Raw genomic sequence first — 15365 nt, forward strand, 5'->3', positions numbered from 1 at the left:
ATCTATCTATCTATCTATCTATCTATTGCTCTCACTCTATCTATCTATCTATTGCCCTCACTCTATCTATCTATCTATCTATCTATCTATCTATCTATCTATCTATCTATCTATCTATCTATCTATCTATCTATCTATCTATCTATCTATCGCCCCCACTCTATCTATCTATCTATCTATCTATCTATCTATCTATCTATCTATCTATCTATCTATCTATCTATCTATCTATCTATCTATCTATCTATCTATCTATCTATCTATCTATCTATCTATCTATCTATCTATCTATCACCCTCACTCTATCTATCTATTTATCTATCTATCTATCTATCTATCTATCTATCTATCTATCTATCTATCTATCTATCTATCTATCTATCTATCTATCTATCTATCTATCTATCTATCTATCTATCTATCTATCGCCCCCACTCTATCTATCTATCTATCTATCTATCTATCTATCTATCTATCTATCTATCTATCTATCTATCTATCTATCTATCTATCTATCTATCTATCTATCTATCTATCTATCTATCTATCGCCCTCACTCTATCTATCTATCTATCTATCTATCTATCTATCTATCTATCTATCTATCTATCTATCTATCTATCTATCTATCTATCTACCTCACTCGATCTATCTATCTATCTATCGCCCTCTATCTATCTATCTGTCTATCTATCTATCTGTCCATCTATCTATCTATCTATCTATCGCTGTCTATCTATCTATCTATCTATCTATCTATCTATCTATCTATCTATCTATCTATCTATCTATCTATCTATCTATCTATCGCTGTCTATCTATCTATCTATCTATCTATCTATCTATCTATCTATCTATCTATCTATCTATCGCCCTCACTCTATCTATCTATCTATCTATCTATCTATCTATCTATCTATCTATCTATCTATCTATCTATCGATCCTTTAATTAGAATTACTATTAAAATAAAACACATTTAATTATTATCTATTACACTTATTATTTTAAACTTCCATAATAAACCTTTACAATGTAGAAAACTTCTTGAAGTATTATGAAGAAACATTTGATAAGTGGAGGGGTACAGCCCTCTGAAGCTTTTTGGAGCATTCTTGAGGAAACATCTGGGCTCAAGGAAGGAGACCGTACAAAGATTTGGTCGTGTCCTATGATAGATGCAATTCTACCTATTAGGTGTCCATAAAGAGATACCAAGGAAATGTAAATATATGTACTTCTGACTAAAGGTACACGGTGACAATACAATTACACAACAGTCAACCCCACAAGGCGTGGTGTGTGAGTGGATTGATGCTGGTGAGCTTTGAGAATTTGTGGATGCTCACAACCCAGTGAGTTTGTGGGTATTCACAAACTCCTCTCAGACCCTTTCCTACTCTACAAAGGGTTGGAGATTTACTCTAGCACAAACAGCGAGTAAATCTTCTTCCTTGTTTGCAAATAGAAACACCCTCAGAATTATTGGGTGTAAAGTGGAGATATTAACCATGGAAAACAGAAGAGAGAAAGAAAACAAAATAATGGCTTACTACTACCAATGCTTGTTAATACCAAACAGTATTAATTAGCAACCCTTCGATGGAGTACTTTCACAGGTGTGGATTTACTACTTTTCAAATCTCTTTCACAGACAGTATGCAGATGAGTGCAAACACAGGCCACTGGCCCATAGAATGTTTGCTCTTACCAGTGCAAGTGACATTCACAGGCTTGCTTTCTCTCTGACTGATCAGGTTGCTGGCGGTGCAGGTGGCGTTGAGCAGCACAGCAGCATCTATGGTAAGTTCTTGACCTGAGGCGTTTTGCTGAGTCCCATTCACACTCCAGGAAAACAAGGGCGCGGTCCCATTGGCCAAGAGGCAGCTGAGCCGGACGGTGCCGTTAGGAGGACAAGTGGCTTCCACCTCTGGCTCAGACACAGCAACTGAAAAAGACAGAGAGAGAAGTCTAAAATGGATGCTTCTGTACAGAGAAATCTTTGTGTTCTGCTGTGGGAGGGGTGTCGCTTGTGACAATATTGACTTTGTGCTTCTGGACACTGGAGTGAATGGACTCTTGAAGTTCTGCCTGGGAGGGTTTGGTATCCCTTAGTGTAGGGTGTTCCTTAAAATGGCTTCCCACCCACCCCTTACATACTCATGGCTGTATCCTGCAGGTCTATGATTGGTCTATTTGTTGGACTTATTAGGGGTTCTATGGTCTAAAAACAATCTCTACAGAGTAACGTAGGCTGAATACTTTTTAGCAAGAAAACCAAGCATGCTATTGGCTCAAACTTTATTTATTTATTATTTTATTATTTATTTATTTATGGGACTTTTAAAGCGCACTATCGCCTGGCAGGCATCCTGGCGCTGAACAGCTCAAGGAATGGGAGTGTGTGCAGTGTGGCGACAACTAGAGTGTAGGAAATAGCCAGGTCTTAATGGCTTTTCTGAATGGGAGTAGCTCCTGAATTTGTCTGATTTCACAGGGCAGACTATTCCAGAGCTTAGCCGCAGCCACTTCAAACAGTCTCAAGGCAAGCCAATGGAGTGTTGCTAGGGCTGCAGATGCCGAGGCTCTTCTAGGAAGACCCAGTACTAGTTTGGCAGCTGCTGACTGGATTCTCTGCAGTCTATCCAGTACAAATTCCGGAGAGTTTAGCAGAAGGGCATTGCCGTAATCGAGCCGGCTAAGTATTGTACATCGTGCAACTTGAGCCCGAGCCTGAAAAGGGAGTAAAGGAATTTTTTTTCGAAGAGACTGGATAATTGCAAAACAAGAAGCCGTTGTCTTAGTTACCTGAGCTTCTAACGTAAGTCTACTGTCAAATATAAAGGCCAGGTTCCGAGCTGTATGCACTGGCTGTATTGTCATTGGTGTTTCCGGAGGCCAGAAATTGTCAGAAATTGTCAGGAAAGGGGGGAGGAATCTTAGATGCTACACAGTAAATCACCTCTGTCTTTCCGGCATTGAATTGCAATGAGTTTTTTCGTAACCAGGAGGCTGTATCCCGAAGGCACTCGTGAAATACCTCCCCAGAGGTCGCGTTCTCACCCTCCATAGATAGGATCAGCTGAGTATCATCTGCATAATTTACTGTGCTAATGTTGTGTGCTTTAATAACATCAATTAAAGGTCTTAAATAAACATTAAACAAAGTAGGACTGATTGCTGAGCCCTGAGGCACACCATGCCGTATATCAGAGAAAGCAGACTGAAATGGGGGGAGAGCCTGCTGTCTGTCTTGCAACCCCTCACTCCGACCCCACTCAGTCTATCCAGCAGGAGCTTATGATCTACAGTATCGAAGGCGGCAGGCAGGTCAAGCAGGACCAATGCCACTGCCTGACCCCTGTCTGTCCGCCTCCGAAGCTCGTCCATGACCGTCACCAGTGCTGACTCCGTCCCGTGCGCCGGTCGAAAGCCGAATTGTGCCTCCTCCAGTACATTAGCTTGTTCCAAATATGCAGAGAGAGCAGTGCTAACAGTACGTTCTGCAATTTTTGAGGGGAAAGGTAGCAAAGAAATGGGCCTATAGTTTTGTGCACATTCCGGGTCTAAGGATGGTTTTTTCAGCAGAGGAGACAACCAGGGCTTGTTTCCATTTGGTGGGAACCACACTGGTGGTTAAAGACTGATTGCAAATGAGGCGGAGAGTGGGAAACAATTCCTCCCCATATTCTTTCCAGATCCTATGTGGGAGGGGATCTAAAGGGGATCCAGAGGAGATACCCTGTGCCAATTTACTAAACTCCTCTGAGGATTAAGGCTGAAACTGCAATAGACAGTTCGCATCCTGATACATAGATCCCTTCCCCTTAATCTTTACCTCACTCAACAAGCAACCAGCTACTATGCTGGTATCCTCCACTGAGAAATTCCCAGCTACTGTTTGCCCATCGTTAAGGTCATCAATGATCCGCTGGATCTTCTCTAGAAAAAATCCTGCCAGGTTCTCACAGAGTACCTGAGAGGGAGTTATCACCTTCCTAGAACGCTCCGGTTTAGTGATGCTGTTCAGAATGGTAAAAATACTTCTAGTGCTATTAGAGCTTTTACATATCAACTGAGAGAAGTATTGTGCCTTAGAGCTTCTGATCTCAGTTTTGTATTCCGCAATTTTTTGTTTCCACAAATTGGGATGAACAACTTGGCTATGACAAACCCTAAAAAAATCCTTCTAGCCGAGGAGCATCTCCTACTCTGTACCACCCTCTTTGAGGTGTGTGGCCTCTCTCTCTGCTTCTGCGCGGCATGAGAGTGGGCGAGGGCTCTGATAGGACTCCCTCGACAGAAGGCGGGATAGGATCATCACAGCTGGAATGGACTGCTGATGCATGGGAGAGGCTGAGGGGGCTCAGGGTTTGACCATCTTCTGGAAATAAATCAGGTTGTAAATTCATTCTAGTAGGAAGAGAGGAGGAAGTGGATGATGGGACCTGCCTATTGTAGCCCAAACCTTCTATTTCTTGCTGAAAATGGGCTAGGTGAAGGCTCAACTCCCTTGCTAGATGGGCCTGATGAAGCTCCAGGCCAACCTTTCAATTTTCTCTAAGTCAATAGACCTTTGTTGTAGCCTGAGAAGAAAAGGGGTCACTAACAAATTTAGATTTCATAAACAGTGTGACCAATGTGACCACACGTTGAGAGTCAGAGTCCGTATCTTAAAGTTGAAGGTAAAGGTTATCTATCACAAACTCAAAGCCAAGGTAATTTAAATCAATTGCAAAAACATACTATAAGTATACAGGATTACTAAGGGAAGACCAAGTTGACGTACAATATTCGACCTAAGCAGAAAAGAACAAATCAAGATTTCCGTAATTGCAATGCAGGAAATTAAGAATAAAATCTGATGAGTGGAGGAATGGCTTCGATCCTTATCTCCATACATGGAAAAGATTTACAGTATCTGGCTATCTCTACACTAAACTAAGAGTTAAGGAAACCCTATTAATCCAGAAGCAAGAAAGGTGTTAGCATCTGAACTTCTGTAGAAGTTCTGTAAATAAAGGATCATGTACAGCATAAAGCCACACAATCAGAAGTCAGGAGAGATCTTTGCCTCTCGAAGTCTAAAGGCATTGGTCTGACTACAAAGTAGGTGGACTAATAAGAAACACACAGAGTGATCGAGACACCTGACCTCACATTATTCAACCTCGTTAATTTAATTTTCCATGAAATGTCTCGGGCCTGGTACGATACTCCCATATTCCAGTCTCCACTTCTGAGGCGTCCTTCAATTCCTCCCTTTCACAGATATTGCCAACTGGTAGCACTCCCATGCTCTTCTCATTAAATTGAATTGACCCACCAGTTCTTCTCGCCTCACTATCTTAAAAATACAATGTTCCTTCACTAGCTAAAAATGCTTTGGTCTGCACCTGGAAAGGAAAGAAAAATACATCGAAAACCACTTTAACGTTAAATGTTAAATGTCTCAACTGTAAGCTTAAGGCCCACAGTCACGCTAACTTAGCAAGATACTTTCAAAGGTATTTAATTGTGCATCACACATATAATCCTGTAAATACATCAATAATATATAAAATTATTCATATATAAATATGCATTGTACTTTCACACATGGATACACTTTTAATAATTTGAACAACAATTGACCATGTTATAGGCATAACCCCAACACTCTCGCGAGGGAGACAGCCATTACAACGCAGGCTTTACATCGCGCTACCATTACGACACAGCCATCACAACGCAAGTCGTTACAACGACTTGCGCTGGATGCCGCTATATACTAAGGAATAGTATGATTTACTATTCCAACACCTTCCCCACTGTTACGTAGGCTGGAGTTGGAATAGTAAATCATACTCTTCCTAAATCCAGCGCCTACAGCGCAAGTCGTTGTAACAACTTGCGTTGTGATGGATGTGTTGTAATGGTAGCGCGGTGTAAAGTCTGTGTTGTCATGACATACATCCCTCTCGCGATTCATTCTTTTCTAACCTTTGGAGAATGCACTGTATTAAATGCATTTTAGCGCAACCCCAGTACAATCTTAGCCTATAAATGAATTTTATTGATGGGCCAGATGTCCCTGAAAGAAAATAGTTAATGCACATATCCGGTTTAGAACACTCCATTGCTGCACTTTCTATAGTAGTGCATTTCGCATTTTGATTATGATTAATATATGTGAGTACGTATGGTCAAACATATACACATATATATGTGTCCTTAACAAGATAAAAGAGTTGAGTCAAATGATGCTACTCCGCACCTTGCACAGTGAGTAAATGAGTAAGGAGTGCCTTCCCTATAGAGGGCGGGGTGATTGTCAATCTCACCTGATAAAGGTTTATGTCGGTGGATTCTATAGAATCTTTGCCAGTAACTCTTGTGCACCCTGAATGCAACCACCATTTCACACAGTTCTCCTGCTCCGTGCTGTGAGATGGGTAGTTCTGGTGTGAACCTGGGCTTCCATGGGAATTCACAAGGGCCTATTATCAAGCCCATTATCGCTGCTTTAGCAGCAGTATCCTGCCGCTAAAGTGGCGGTCATTTTAACGCCGTTCTTGATAATATGCCCCATTGTGCAATGTTCGCTGGGTAGGTTGATTGTACAGGAGTCACGAGGGATATTTAGGTGGGCCCTTACTTTTCCCTGATTGTTATTAAGATCGATAAGTAGGGGGGTTGTCTTTGCGGGACTGGGATTTGCTTCCACACCAAGTCCTTATTAGTTTGGAATGAGTTACAGGTTACTGCTATTCCCCGTGTAAACGATGTCCCCGGCTCAACCCTCCTTGAAATATGCCTATTCATACCGTTCGACCCCACCGCACCAGCGTTGAGTCTAATAGAGACAGCACTAAATGTCTTGGTGGCACGCCCTTATATCAGACAACTTAGACTGAGGGCTAGTAGCCTTAACTGACTCTCCTGTGGGAGTATTCCTAGAAGATTCAATCTCAGCAATTTTGTTGATCAGGATCAGGATAAGTGCACTTAAATGGTTGACTTCACCTGTGAGAAAGTTTATGTTTAAGACATTCATTTGTGACTGTAGACACACATACTTTGCATACTCATGCCATCTAGTCTTGGGTCTGGCTGTGTACAAGTTGTTTTTCTTCAAAGAAGTCTTTCAAGTCACAAGGTAGACTGACTCCTCCTTTTGGTGATAATTCCCATGGGCATCGACCCTATTGTTAGATTATTTCCTTTCCGCTGTCGGGTTCGTACGTGTGCTCTGGTGCTTCAATTTGACACCAAAGTATTGCTCTTTTCAGTTCACATGGTACCTTCCACTCCATCGGTATACAGTTCGATTGTGCTTCATCTTTTCCCTTGTGTATGGACGGTGTTCATATTTTCATTGAGCCGGGCGCATATGGCCCATCAAGTCCCACTCCTGTCTCCATCGTGTCTCTCAAGAAGGCCCTCTGGAACACCAAACAGAGACTCTCGGTCCGCCACTACCTTTAGGCCATGGTCGGTACCGAATAACTGCTTCAGACACCCTGCCCGGCTCCGGCTCGGTGCTAAAGAAACCATCCAAGCCAACTGCGTTGGCCCGACTACCTCAACATCAGAACGCCTCTTGCCATTGAGCTGAAACGACATACGGCATCAACTTCCTCTGCCACAATGTCGAGTGGACCATTGACACCAATACGAAAAACCCTTTCAAATCTGAACATTTTGCAACCAAATTCTAGCACAACAGTGTAGCCCATCCTCTATTGACTACAGGAATAGCTGGACTCCAGACAAAACAACTTGTCATCCAGACTCATAATGGTCACATCCTTGCCCGCCCTTCGGCTGCTGCTGTGCCACCAAGAAGGCAGATACGGCTAGCACTCCCTTACCTCTTGCACCATCATCCCACCCATTCCACCTCCTTTACTATCACTCTCACCACCTTATTCTCAAGGGGGTCCACTTGACTTTTCACCTCAGGGGTCGCCACAATCTGACATACCTGGCCATGGTTGGGGGAACACTTTTGACATTCCTCCACAGGGCGACTCGTGGGGCACCTATGATATTGACCTGTCAGGAGTCAATATCCACCTCTTACCATTGCACCGAGGGGTAGCTCACTTCTCCCAGGGGTTACTTCAGGGGATCCTACATAGGCAGAGGCAAAGATAGTTTCTCAAAAGGAGCTACACCCCCAAAGAATCCCTGACTTCCCTCTTCTTCCTCTTGACCGTATAACACCCGTCGGGAATGTTTCCAAAATGTTCTACCCACATGGCAAACCCTCACCTGATACCAGTGGGTGTTAGGTTTTGGATATTACCCAACATGGTTACTGTCTGGAGGTCTCTGCCACACCTCCCAACATTCCACCTCGCACATACAGTGAAACATCAAACACTTCTCAAAGAGGAGGTCAACGCCCTCATGCTCAAAGGGGCTATAGAATCAGTCCCCTTCCATCAGCAAGGTATAGGAGTTTACTCATTATATTTCCTAATACCCAAAGGATGGCTTGTTATATCAGATGCTGGCCTCAGGCCTTTGAACAAGTACATCCTATCAGAACACTTTCATATGGCAACCATTCAGGATGTCATTCCACTTCTTCAGCAGGGAGACTTCATGGCTGCGCTGGACCTAAAGGAGGCGTACTTCCACATTCCAATACACCCGGCACATCGCTGATATCTCAGGTTTGTGCTAGGTGGAAGACGCTACCAATTCAAAGTCCTTCCCTTTGGGGTAACTACTGCGCCTCGGGTATTCACCAAGTAACTTGTAGTAGTCCCATCTCACTTGCGCAGACACGTCATCCACATGTTCCTGTATCGAGAAGATTTGCGTATCAAAGCTGCCACTCTTCAACAGTGTCAAAACCACTTGCACATCACAATAGATCTGCTTGATCACCTAGGGTTCACCATCAATTTCATCAAGTCCCACGTCCAGCCCCTACAGATGCAGCCTTGCCTTCTCAATGCACATGTAGGCCTATCCTATCCCGATTCTGCAAGGATCCAGTCTTTTCAAACTCTAATCCCCTTATTTCAACCAAATTAGCAGCTCACAGTGAGGACGGCCATGCACCTCTTAGGCGGGATGGCCTCCTGCCTCGCCATAGTACCTCATCTGAGGCTACAGATGCTACAGATGCGTCTGTCGCAGGAATGCTTAGCTCAACAGTGGTCTCAGGCAGAGGGTCATTGATGTGATCTAGTGTTGATCGGCCGCCAAAATCATTACTCTCTGCAGTGGTGGAAAACCAACAACCTGTTGAGGGGCGGCCTTTCCTCGACCCTGTTCTGCATGCCATTGTTACAATGGAAGCATCAATCACGGGCGGAGTGCACACTTACAAGATTTGACAGTGCTGGGCCTGTGGGAGACCAAGTACCTGGGTCTCCGCATCAGCTACCTAGACCTTCTAGCTGTTCACCTAGATTTAAAGCGTTCCTACCGCACCTAATAGGCAAGGTTGTCCTAGTCTGGATGGACAATATGATAGCCATGTATTACCTACAGCAACAGGGGGAACAGACGCTCCACAGTTGTCTCAGCTCTCTCAAACCATTTGGCATTGGGCTCTCCATCACAGCATCCAACTGTTAGCTGAGTACCTTTTGGGATGGTGTAGGAGAGTAGGGTCTGCTATCCTATGGTCACCCCAAATTTTTGCTTTTTGCTTCACTGGTTTTCGACTACTGAGGCTGTGGGCCTGCTAATCAGACCCCCAGCCTGCTGTTCTCTCTCTAAATTATTAATACATGTGCTATAGGTACATACCACAATTGGAAATGGACTCCTTGTCAGCCCCTGTACCATGCACTATAGGTGCTCAGGGCATAGGGGCCACCAAGGCCTACCAGGGGCTGCAGCATATCTTTTGCCACCCCTGGCTGGTTCTTAAATTGACACAACTGGCTGATCACTCAGCTGGGGTAAGGTGGTGTAATCACCCCTTGCTTAGATATAGTATACCTATATCTAAACCTATATCTGGACACATATAAACCTGTGAGCCACTCCTATGGAAGGCCTCATCAATCCTGGAGGCAGAGTGTGTGGTTTAATGTGAGATGGAGCTCTAGCATGAGCTGAGCCTGTCTGCAGCCGTCTGGAACAAATCCCTAAACTGTTTCAGGATAATGCCATACCATATACTATTAAGTGCATTATAATCCTCGCGGTTATATAGCAACTTTGGTTTGGCTTTATCAAAACATGTCGTGTAAGGTGTCATACGATTTGGAATACTATCCCCTCGCCAGTTCTGGCGACGGGGATAGCATTCCACCCCTCTAGAGGGGTAAGACATGTTACTTTACTTAAATGCGGTTAATTTCTAAAAGGGCCTCAGATCCACAAAATGGATGCTTCTGCCACAGACACAAGTCTGAAGCTGACCGAAACTCAGCCCAAGGGGCCTGGAGAAAAGGTTTGCTGTCGCAGGGAGGTGTTACACCCCCCCAGACAGGAGATAGTGGATTGTAGCAGGGAGGTTTGAAAGAAACCAGACAGTGCATGGGGAGCACAAGGCTGCCCCTTGCATAATCCGGTCAAACCGGTTCTGGGGCACACCAGCCCCAGTCCCAGCGCGGCCTGGATCAAAGGAAAGGGGTGTATCCACCCCCTTCCTGGGTCCCACCCATAGGAGGGGACCTAGCAGGTAATCCAGCCCCCCAGATTCGAATAAGAGTGGGAGCAGTGCCAATGCACTTCAGATTATCCTGATGAAACATAAGAAACGAAACTCTGGACCCTTCGACATCCTACTCAACGTAGAAGACTGAAGAATCTCCCTTGTGGTCAAGGAGTGACCACCCTGTGCAAACAGGCACCATCCAGCCCTCGACGTCTGCTTTGTTGCAGTTCCTGCCGGAACTCGAGCGACAGAGATCGACGAGATCAAGCTTGCCTGCCTTCTAACAGCCCGATCCACAGTCCCTGCAGAGCTGAGACCCGTGGAGGCGACCGGAAGCGTGGGGCACGCCATCTTGAAAAGACCACGGACGCTGACCGTGCAGCCCACGAGTGACCCTCGAAGCTGTACACGGGGGTTTGAGACGCCCCAACCCTGAGCCACTCTTGCACCGAAGTTCACCCCTCTACACTCGACGAGTGCTGCGTGGGGCCCTTCTGCTTCTTTTGGCTCAACGCGTTGGCCCGGTCACTTGCCAGCCGGCTTGTGGCCCCTGAGCCGACAAAACTTGAAAAACGACTTGCGATTCTGGTTGCTCTAGATTTGCACCAGCTTCCCTGAAAAGGAGCCCCCACTCTGACCCTCCTGGTCCAAGTGAGAAGCAATCTCCCGGTTCCGCGTGGATTGCTTTTGCCAAGTGTTGTTTGCGCCAATCTTGAAGCCGACAGCGCCGACGGCGAGAGCCTGCGTGGGACAGATCGTGACCTGCTTCTGGACGTCGTAGATGCCCGAGAGCCCACGTGACAGCGGAGAGAAGCTCCTCGACGACCACCTGATTGCGCCCGACATTGCCTGGTTCCGTCCTGGTACCATCCTGGTCACTGCTGAGTGACCCAGACTCTGTCCCCTCTGCTTTCAGTGACTTTTCAACTTCGATCCACCCTTGGATCCCACCGGACACTTCTCCTTCACAGCGCCTGCAGCCTCTTCAGCTCCAAGCACCAAGAATCAGCGTGACGAAACCCGACACTACTTCGACCCTGTGCACCCGCTTCCTGTGGGTGAGGTAACATTGCAACGCCAGTGTTCCCACACTGGTACACACCTCTAGGGTCTGTGTCTTAAGTTTTGTCCCTCTAGGTTCAGCGGAAGTGTCCTTAACTTCTATTTGTGTAACTTTTACGCACCATTGACTAACATTGGTGCATGCGTGCGCTTTCAGCGCTGCATCCGAATCCCGCGGGCTTTTCCCGACTTCAGCATTGCTTGTCCCGACTGCTCCCAGCGATTCCCTAGGCCCTAGGCCTAACCACTGCTCGATTGGTATCTCTTATACCACTTGTTTAGTATATGGTCTGAGTGGCCCCTCGCCCTCATCCATAATTGTGCAACTTTGTATGTTTAAACAGTGCTTTTGATTTAACGCTTGTGCCCCTTTATTCATAAAGAGTACTGGGGATTATTTTGAGTAATACATACATATATTTTTATAATATATACTTGTGTGGTGTCCTTTCTTTTGATATTACAGGATTGTGATTGGTAAAACAGCTCGCTTAACACGACCTCTTGAGTTAAGCCTTTAAGGCTGCTTAGTCTATGCTACCATTAAGATAGCTTGTCTATAAGGTTGACTTACAACCAGACACCATAAGGGGATATTTGGACTGATACAAGGTGGTTCCAGAATTGGAAACATCATATATCAGGCCAACTTCTCACAGATGGACAATGCCAAAGGTCCAAACTTCATTTCCATGTGTCCCTTTTAAGGCTACAATACAAAACATCGTATGTTATTTGCTTCATTTACAGATCTATCTCTGACCTAGCCTTCACATTTATAGGGTTACATCTTGCCGCAGTACCTGCGTATCTTCAAAATGGGTAACACATTTCTCTCTTCAGAATACCGGGGCATATCTTCAAGGGCCATATCACCGCTTTCCTGGCTTTAAAAGACAAAAAAGCTGCGATACTCACATCGCACTATCAGCAAGATTGCGCTAAGCCTTGTCAGCGCTAGTTTACATGAGTTTTATCCCGTTTTCTTATCGCCCTGCATGTCATCGCTAATGACATGCAGAGTAGGCGTTATGGAGCAAAACGACATGGAAATAGTCGCTAACAAGGCTTCACTTTATAAACAAGCCTGCAGCATACCCGATTAGCGACAAGATTAATCGCACTAAGCCCCCTTATCGCAGGATCTTAACACCTGCTTAAAAGTCGATTAAGCCATCTACATAATGGGAGGTACATTGTAAGGTTAAGGTCACTGGGGCGTATCAGCAAGGATCTCCTTATCTCCTCCAATTTAACTCTTGTTTTCAGGCGATACTGGCGCTTTTCACTGCTATTGCTGGATTTCATATCACCTCAGAGATAAGCCTTGATAATAATGCGCTATCTCGGCGTAAATGAAATAGCGCTAAGCGCGCTTTGCGATATTTATCGCAAGTTGTTGTTAATATGCCCCACTATTTGTTAAGGCCTTTTTGGCAGGTCTCAAAAGAGTGATTCGCCCCCTGGTTCCACCTGCACCCTCATGGACTCTTAACACTGTCCACACACGACTCATGGGCACTCCATTTGAGACCCTCCACACTAGCCCCCTTAATTTTCTCTTCTGAAAGGTGGCATTGTTTATGGCCATTACCTTACTCAACCATGTCAGTGAGCTTCAGACATTAACTTTACAGGAACCCTTCTTCCAACCCTATAGAGACAGCGTTGTCCTATGCACCACCCCCAAATTCCTTTCAAAGTTAGTCTCTCATTTCCATCTAAATCAATCAATCGATCTACCTGTCTTTTTCCCACAAGCAGAGTCTGTTGTGAAGTAGGCTCTCCATACTTTGGCTGTCACGACAACCCTCATGTATTACATTGATAGGACAAAAACTTTTGGAAAGACTAAACAACTTTTTGCTGCTTTCTCCCAACCTCAAAACACAGAGGCTATATCCAAATGCATTCAAACAAGTTTTGCTAAATCTAAAATATTTTACCTGCTCCTCCTAGAGCAAACTCTACTCAAAAGAAAGTTGCTTCTATGGCGTTCCGGGGTACTATCCTAATAGGTGACATATGTAAAGCAGCTACCTGGTCTACATCACACACTTTCAATAAACACTACGGTGTGGATGTTCTAGCACACTAACAAATAACGTGAGTCACTCAGACACAAAATTTTACAGAAGTAGTTGCAACCCACTGAGCATGCTCCTTTCTGGACATACCTGACTCTGGATTCCCATCCACATCCAAGCTCAGATACCTAAAGTTACACACATGTGGTTCTTACCCATGCAGGTGACGTTTGTGCGCTTGCTTGCACTCTCGCTGATCTGGTTTCTTGCGGTGCAGGTCACCTCAATGAACTCATTCCCTATTGGGATTTCCAGAGAGGAGGTTCTTTTGTCTTCCTCTTTCCCGTTCACGGTCCAGGCGAAGGAGAGATCAGTCCCATTGTCCACGCGACAGAAGAGCTGGACCGTGCCCTTGGACCTGCACTTGAAGGTCACTTCTGGTACTGACACAGGATCTGAGAATTCATAAAAACAAAAGAAATGATTTTGGGGTCTCCGGGTGGAACTCATAAACTCGGGTGGATCAAATATTAGCCGAGTCAGCACTCTTGAGGTCTCCCAAAGGTTTGAATGGGGACAGTGAGGTGCTCAGCCTAACACTTGACAAGTGTCTACTTAAACTGAATATTAACAAGCCGGGCAGAGGGAGGCCTGAGCTGTTGGTTGACACTTTGAACTCCAGCTTCATCAAACTGATTTGCTGCCAAGCCTGAGTCTGAAGAGACAAGTATCGAATAGCACCTATCTCATGCCTGTCACTCAATCACTACTCTCACAGTGTAGTTTCCGAAGGTAACACTACCCACAAGTGATGCTCCAGCTAGACCTTTATCCAGTGTTTGCATCAAGGCCCTGCAACCTGGAACACCTACTCCAAGGACCCAGTGGCCTCGTCCTTCCAATGCATCCATTTCTGGGTTTGGAGTTGGAACTTTATCCAGGCCATGAAAGTAAGACACTCCTCTTAGGGACCTCAGAGTACAAGCTACACAAGCCCGCGGCTTAACACGCCACCCCCACTGATCACTATACCTGGCCTTGGGCTCTGCCCAGTACATTCTGGGCACAGAGCCTGGCTTTCAGCCAGACCTTGAACTGAAGGCCACAGCCTGTTAGCAGCTTCACTGACGCTACAATAGAATTAATTATGGTATCCAAACAACTGTTTAAAGTGTTTTGACTCAGCACAATCAGCCTCCCCCTGGTATTTTTCCAATCACTCTGATATACAGTCTTACCACTAACAGAACATGGGTACCCTATGATCTGGCATCCTGTTTGCCTCATTCTTCACACAGTGAGGAATGGTCCCAGACTTCCTGCACCCATCATCCCTCTGAGCTTTAGTTTGAGGCCTTCAACAGGAAATAGTCAAGATTTGATCTGGTGTTAACACTGACAATGGATTTTGTACACAAAGGTGTCAGATGTGGGCTAACATGGGCAGACCCCCCTTGACTATGATACTCATCAGTGACAGATCCTCAGAAGCCCAAACACACCACCGCCACCCCTCTGCTGATACACCAGACATGCGCAAAGCTACTCTGTCATATTAAGACATACTTCTGGCTTACCATGCATCTCCAAGAGCCCCTTACTTTCCTAAGCTCTTTTCCTTTCCTTCTTTTTCATTCTATTCTTGTTCCTTTCCCTTCTCTTTT

At 45.1% G+C, this 15365-nt stretch overlaps 1 protein-coding gene across 1 annotated transcript in view; it reads right to left on the minus strand.

Moving 5' to 3' along the window:
• Positions 1-15365, minus strand: part of LOC144773376 (cell adhesion molecule CEACAM5-like) — a 248210-nt gene that overhangs the window by 59619 nt on the left and 173226 nt on the right. Inside the window, exon 6 of the mRNA XM_078658346.1 lies at positions 1712-1948. Coding sequence (XP_078514472.1) covers positions 1712-1948 — 237 coding nt within the window. The remainder of the gene's footprint in view (positions 1-1711; positions 1949-15365) is intronic.

Source organism: Lissotriton helveticus, chromosome 8 (assembly GCF_964261635.1).
Source record: "Lissotriton helveticus chromosome 8, aLisHel1.1, whole genome shotgun sequence".
Classification (NCBI taxonomy): Eukaryota; Metazoa; Chordata; class Amphibia; order Caudata; family Salamandridae; genus Lissotriton; species Lissotriton helveticus.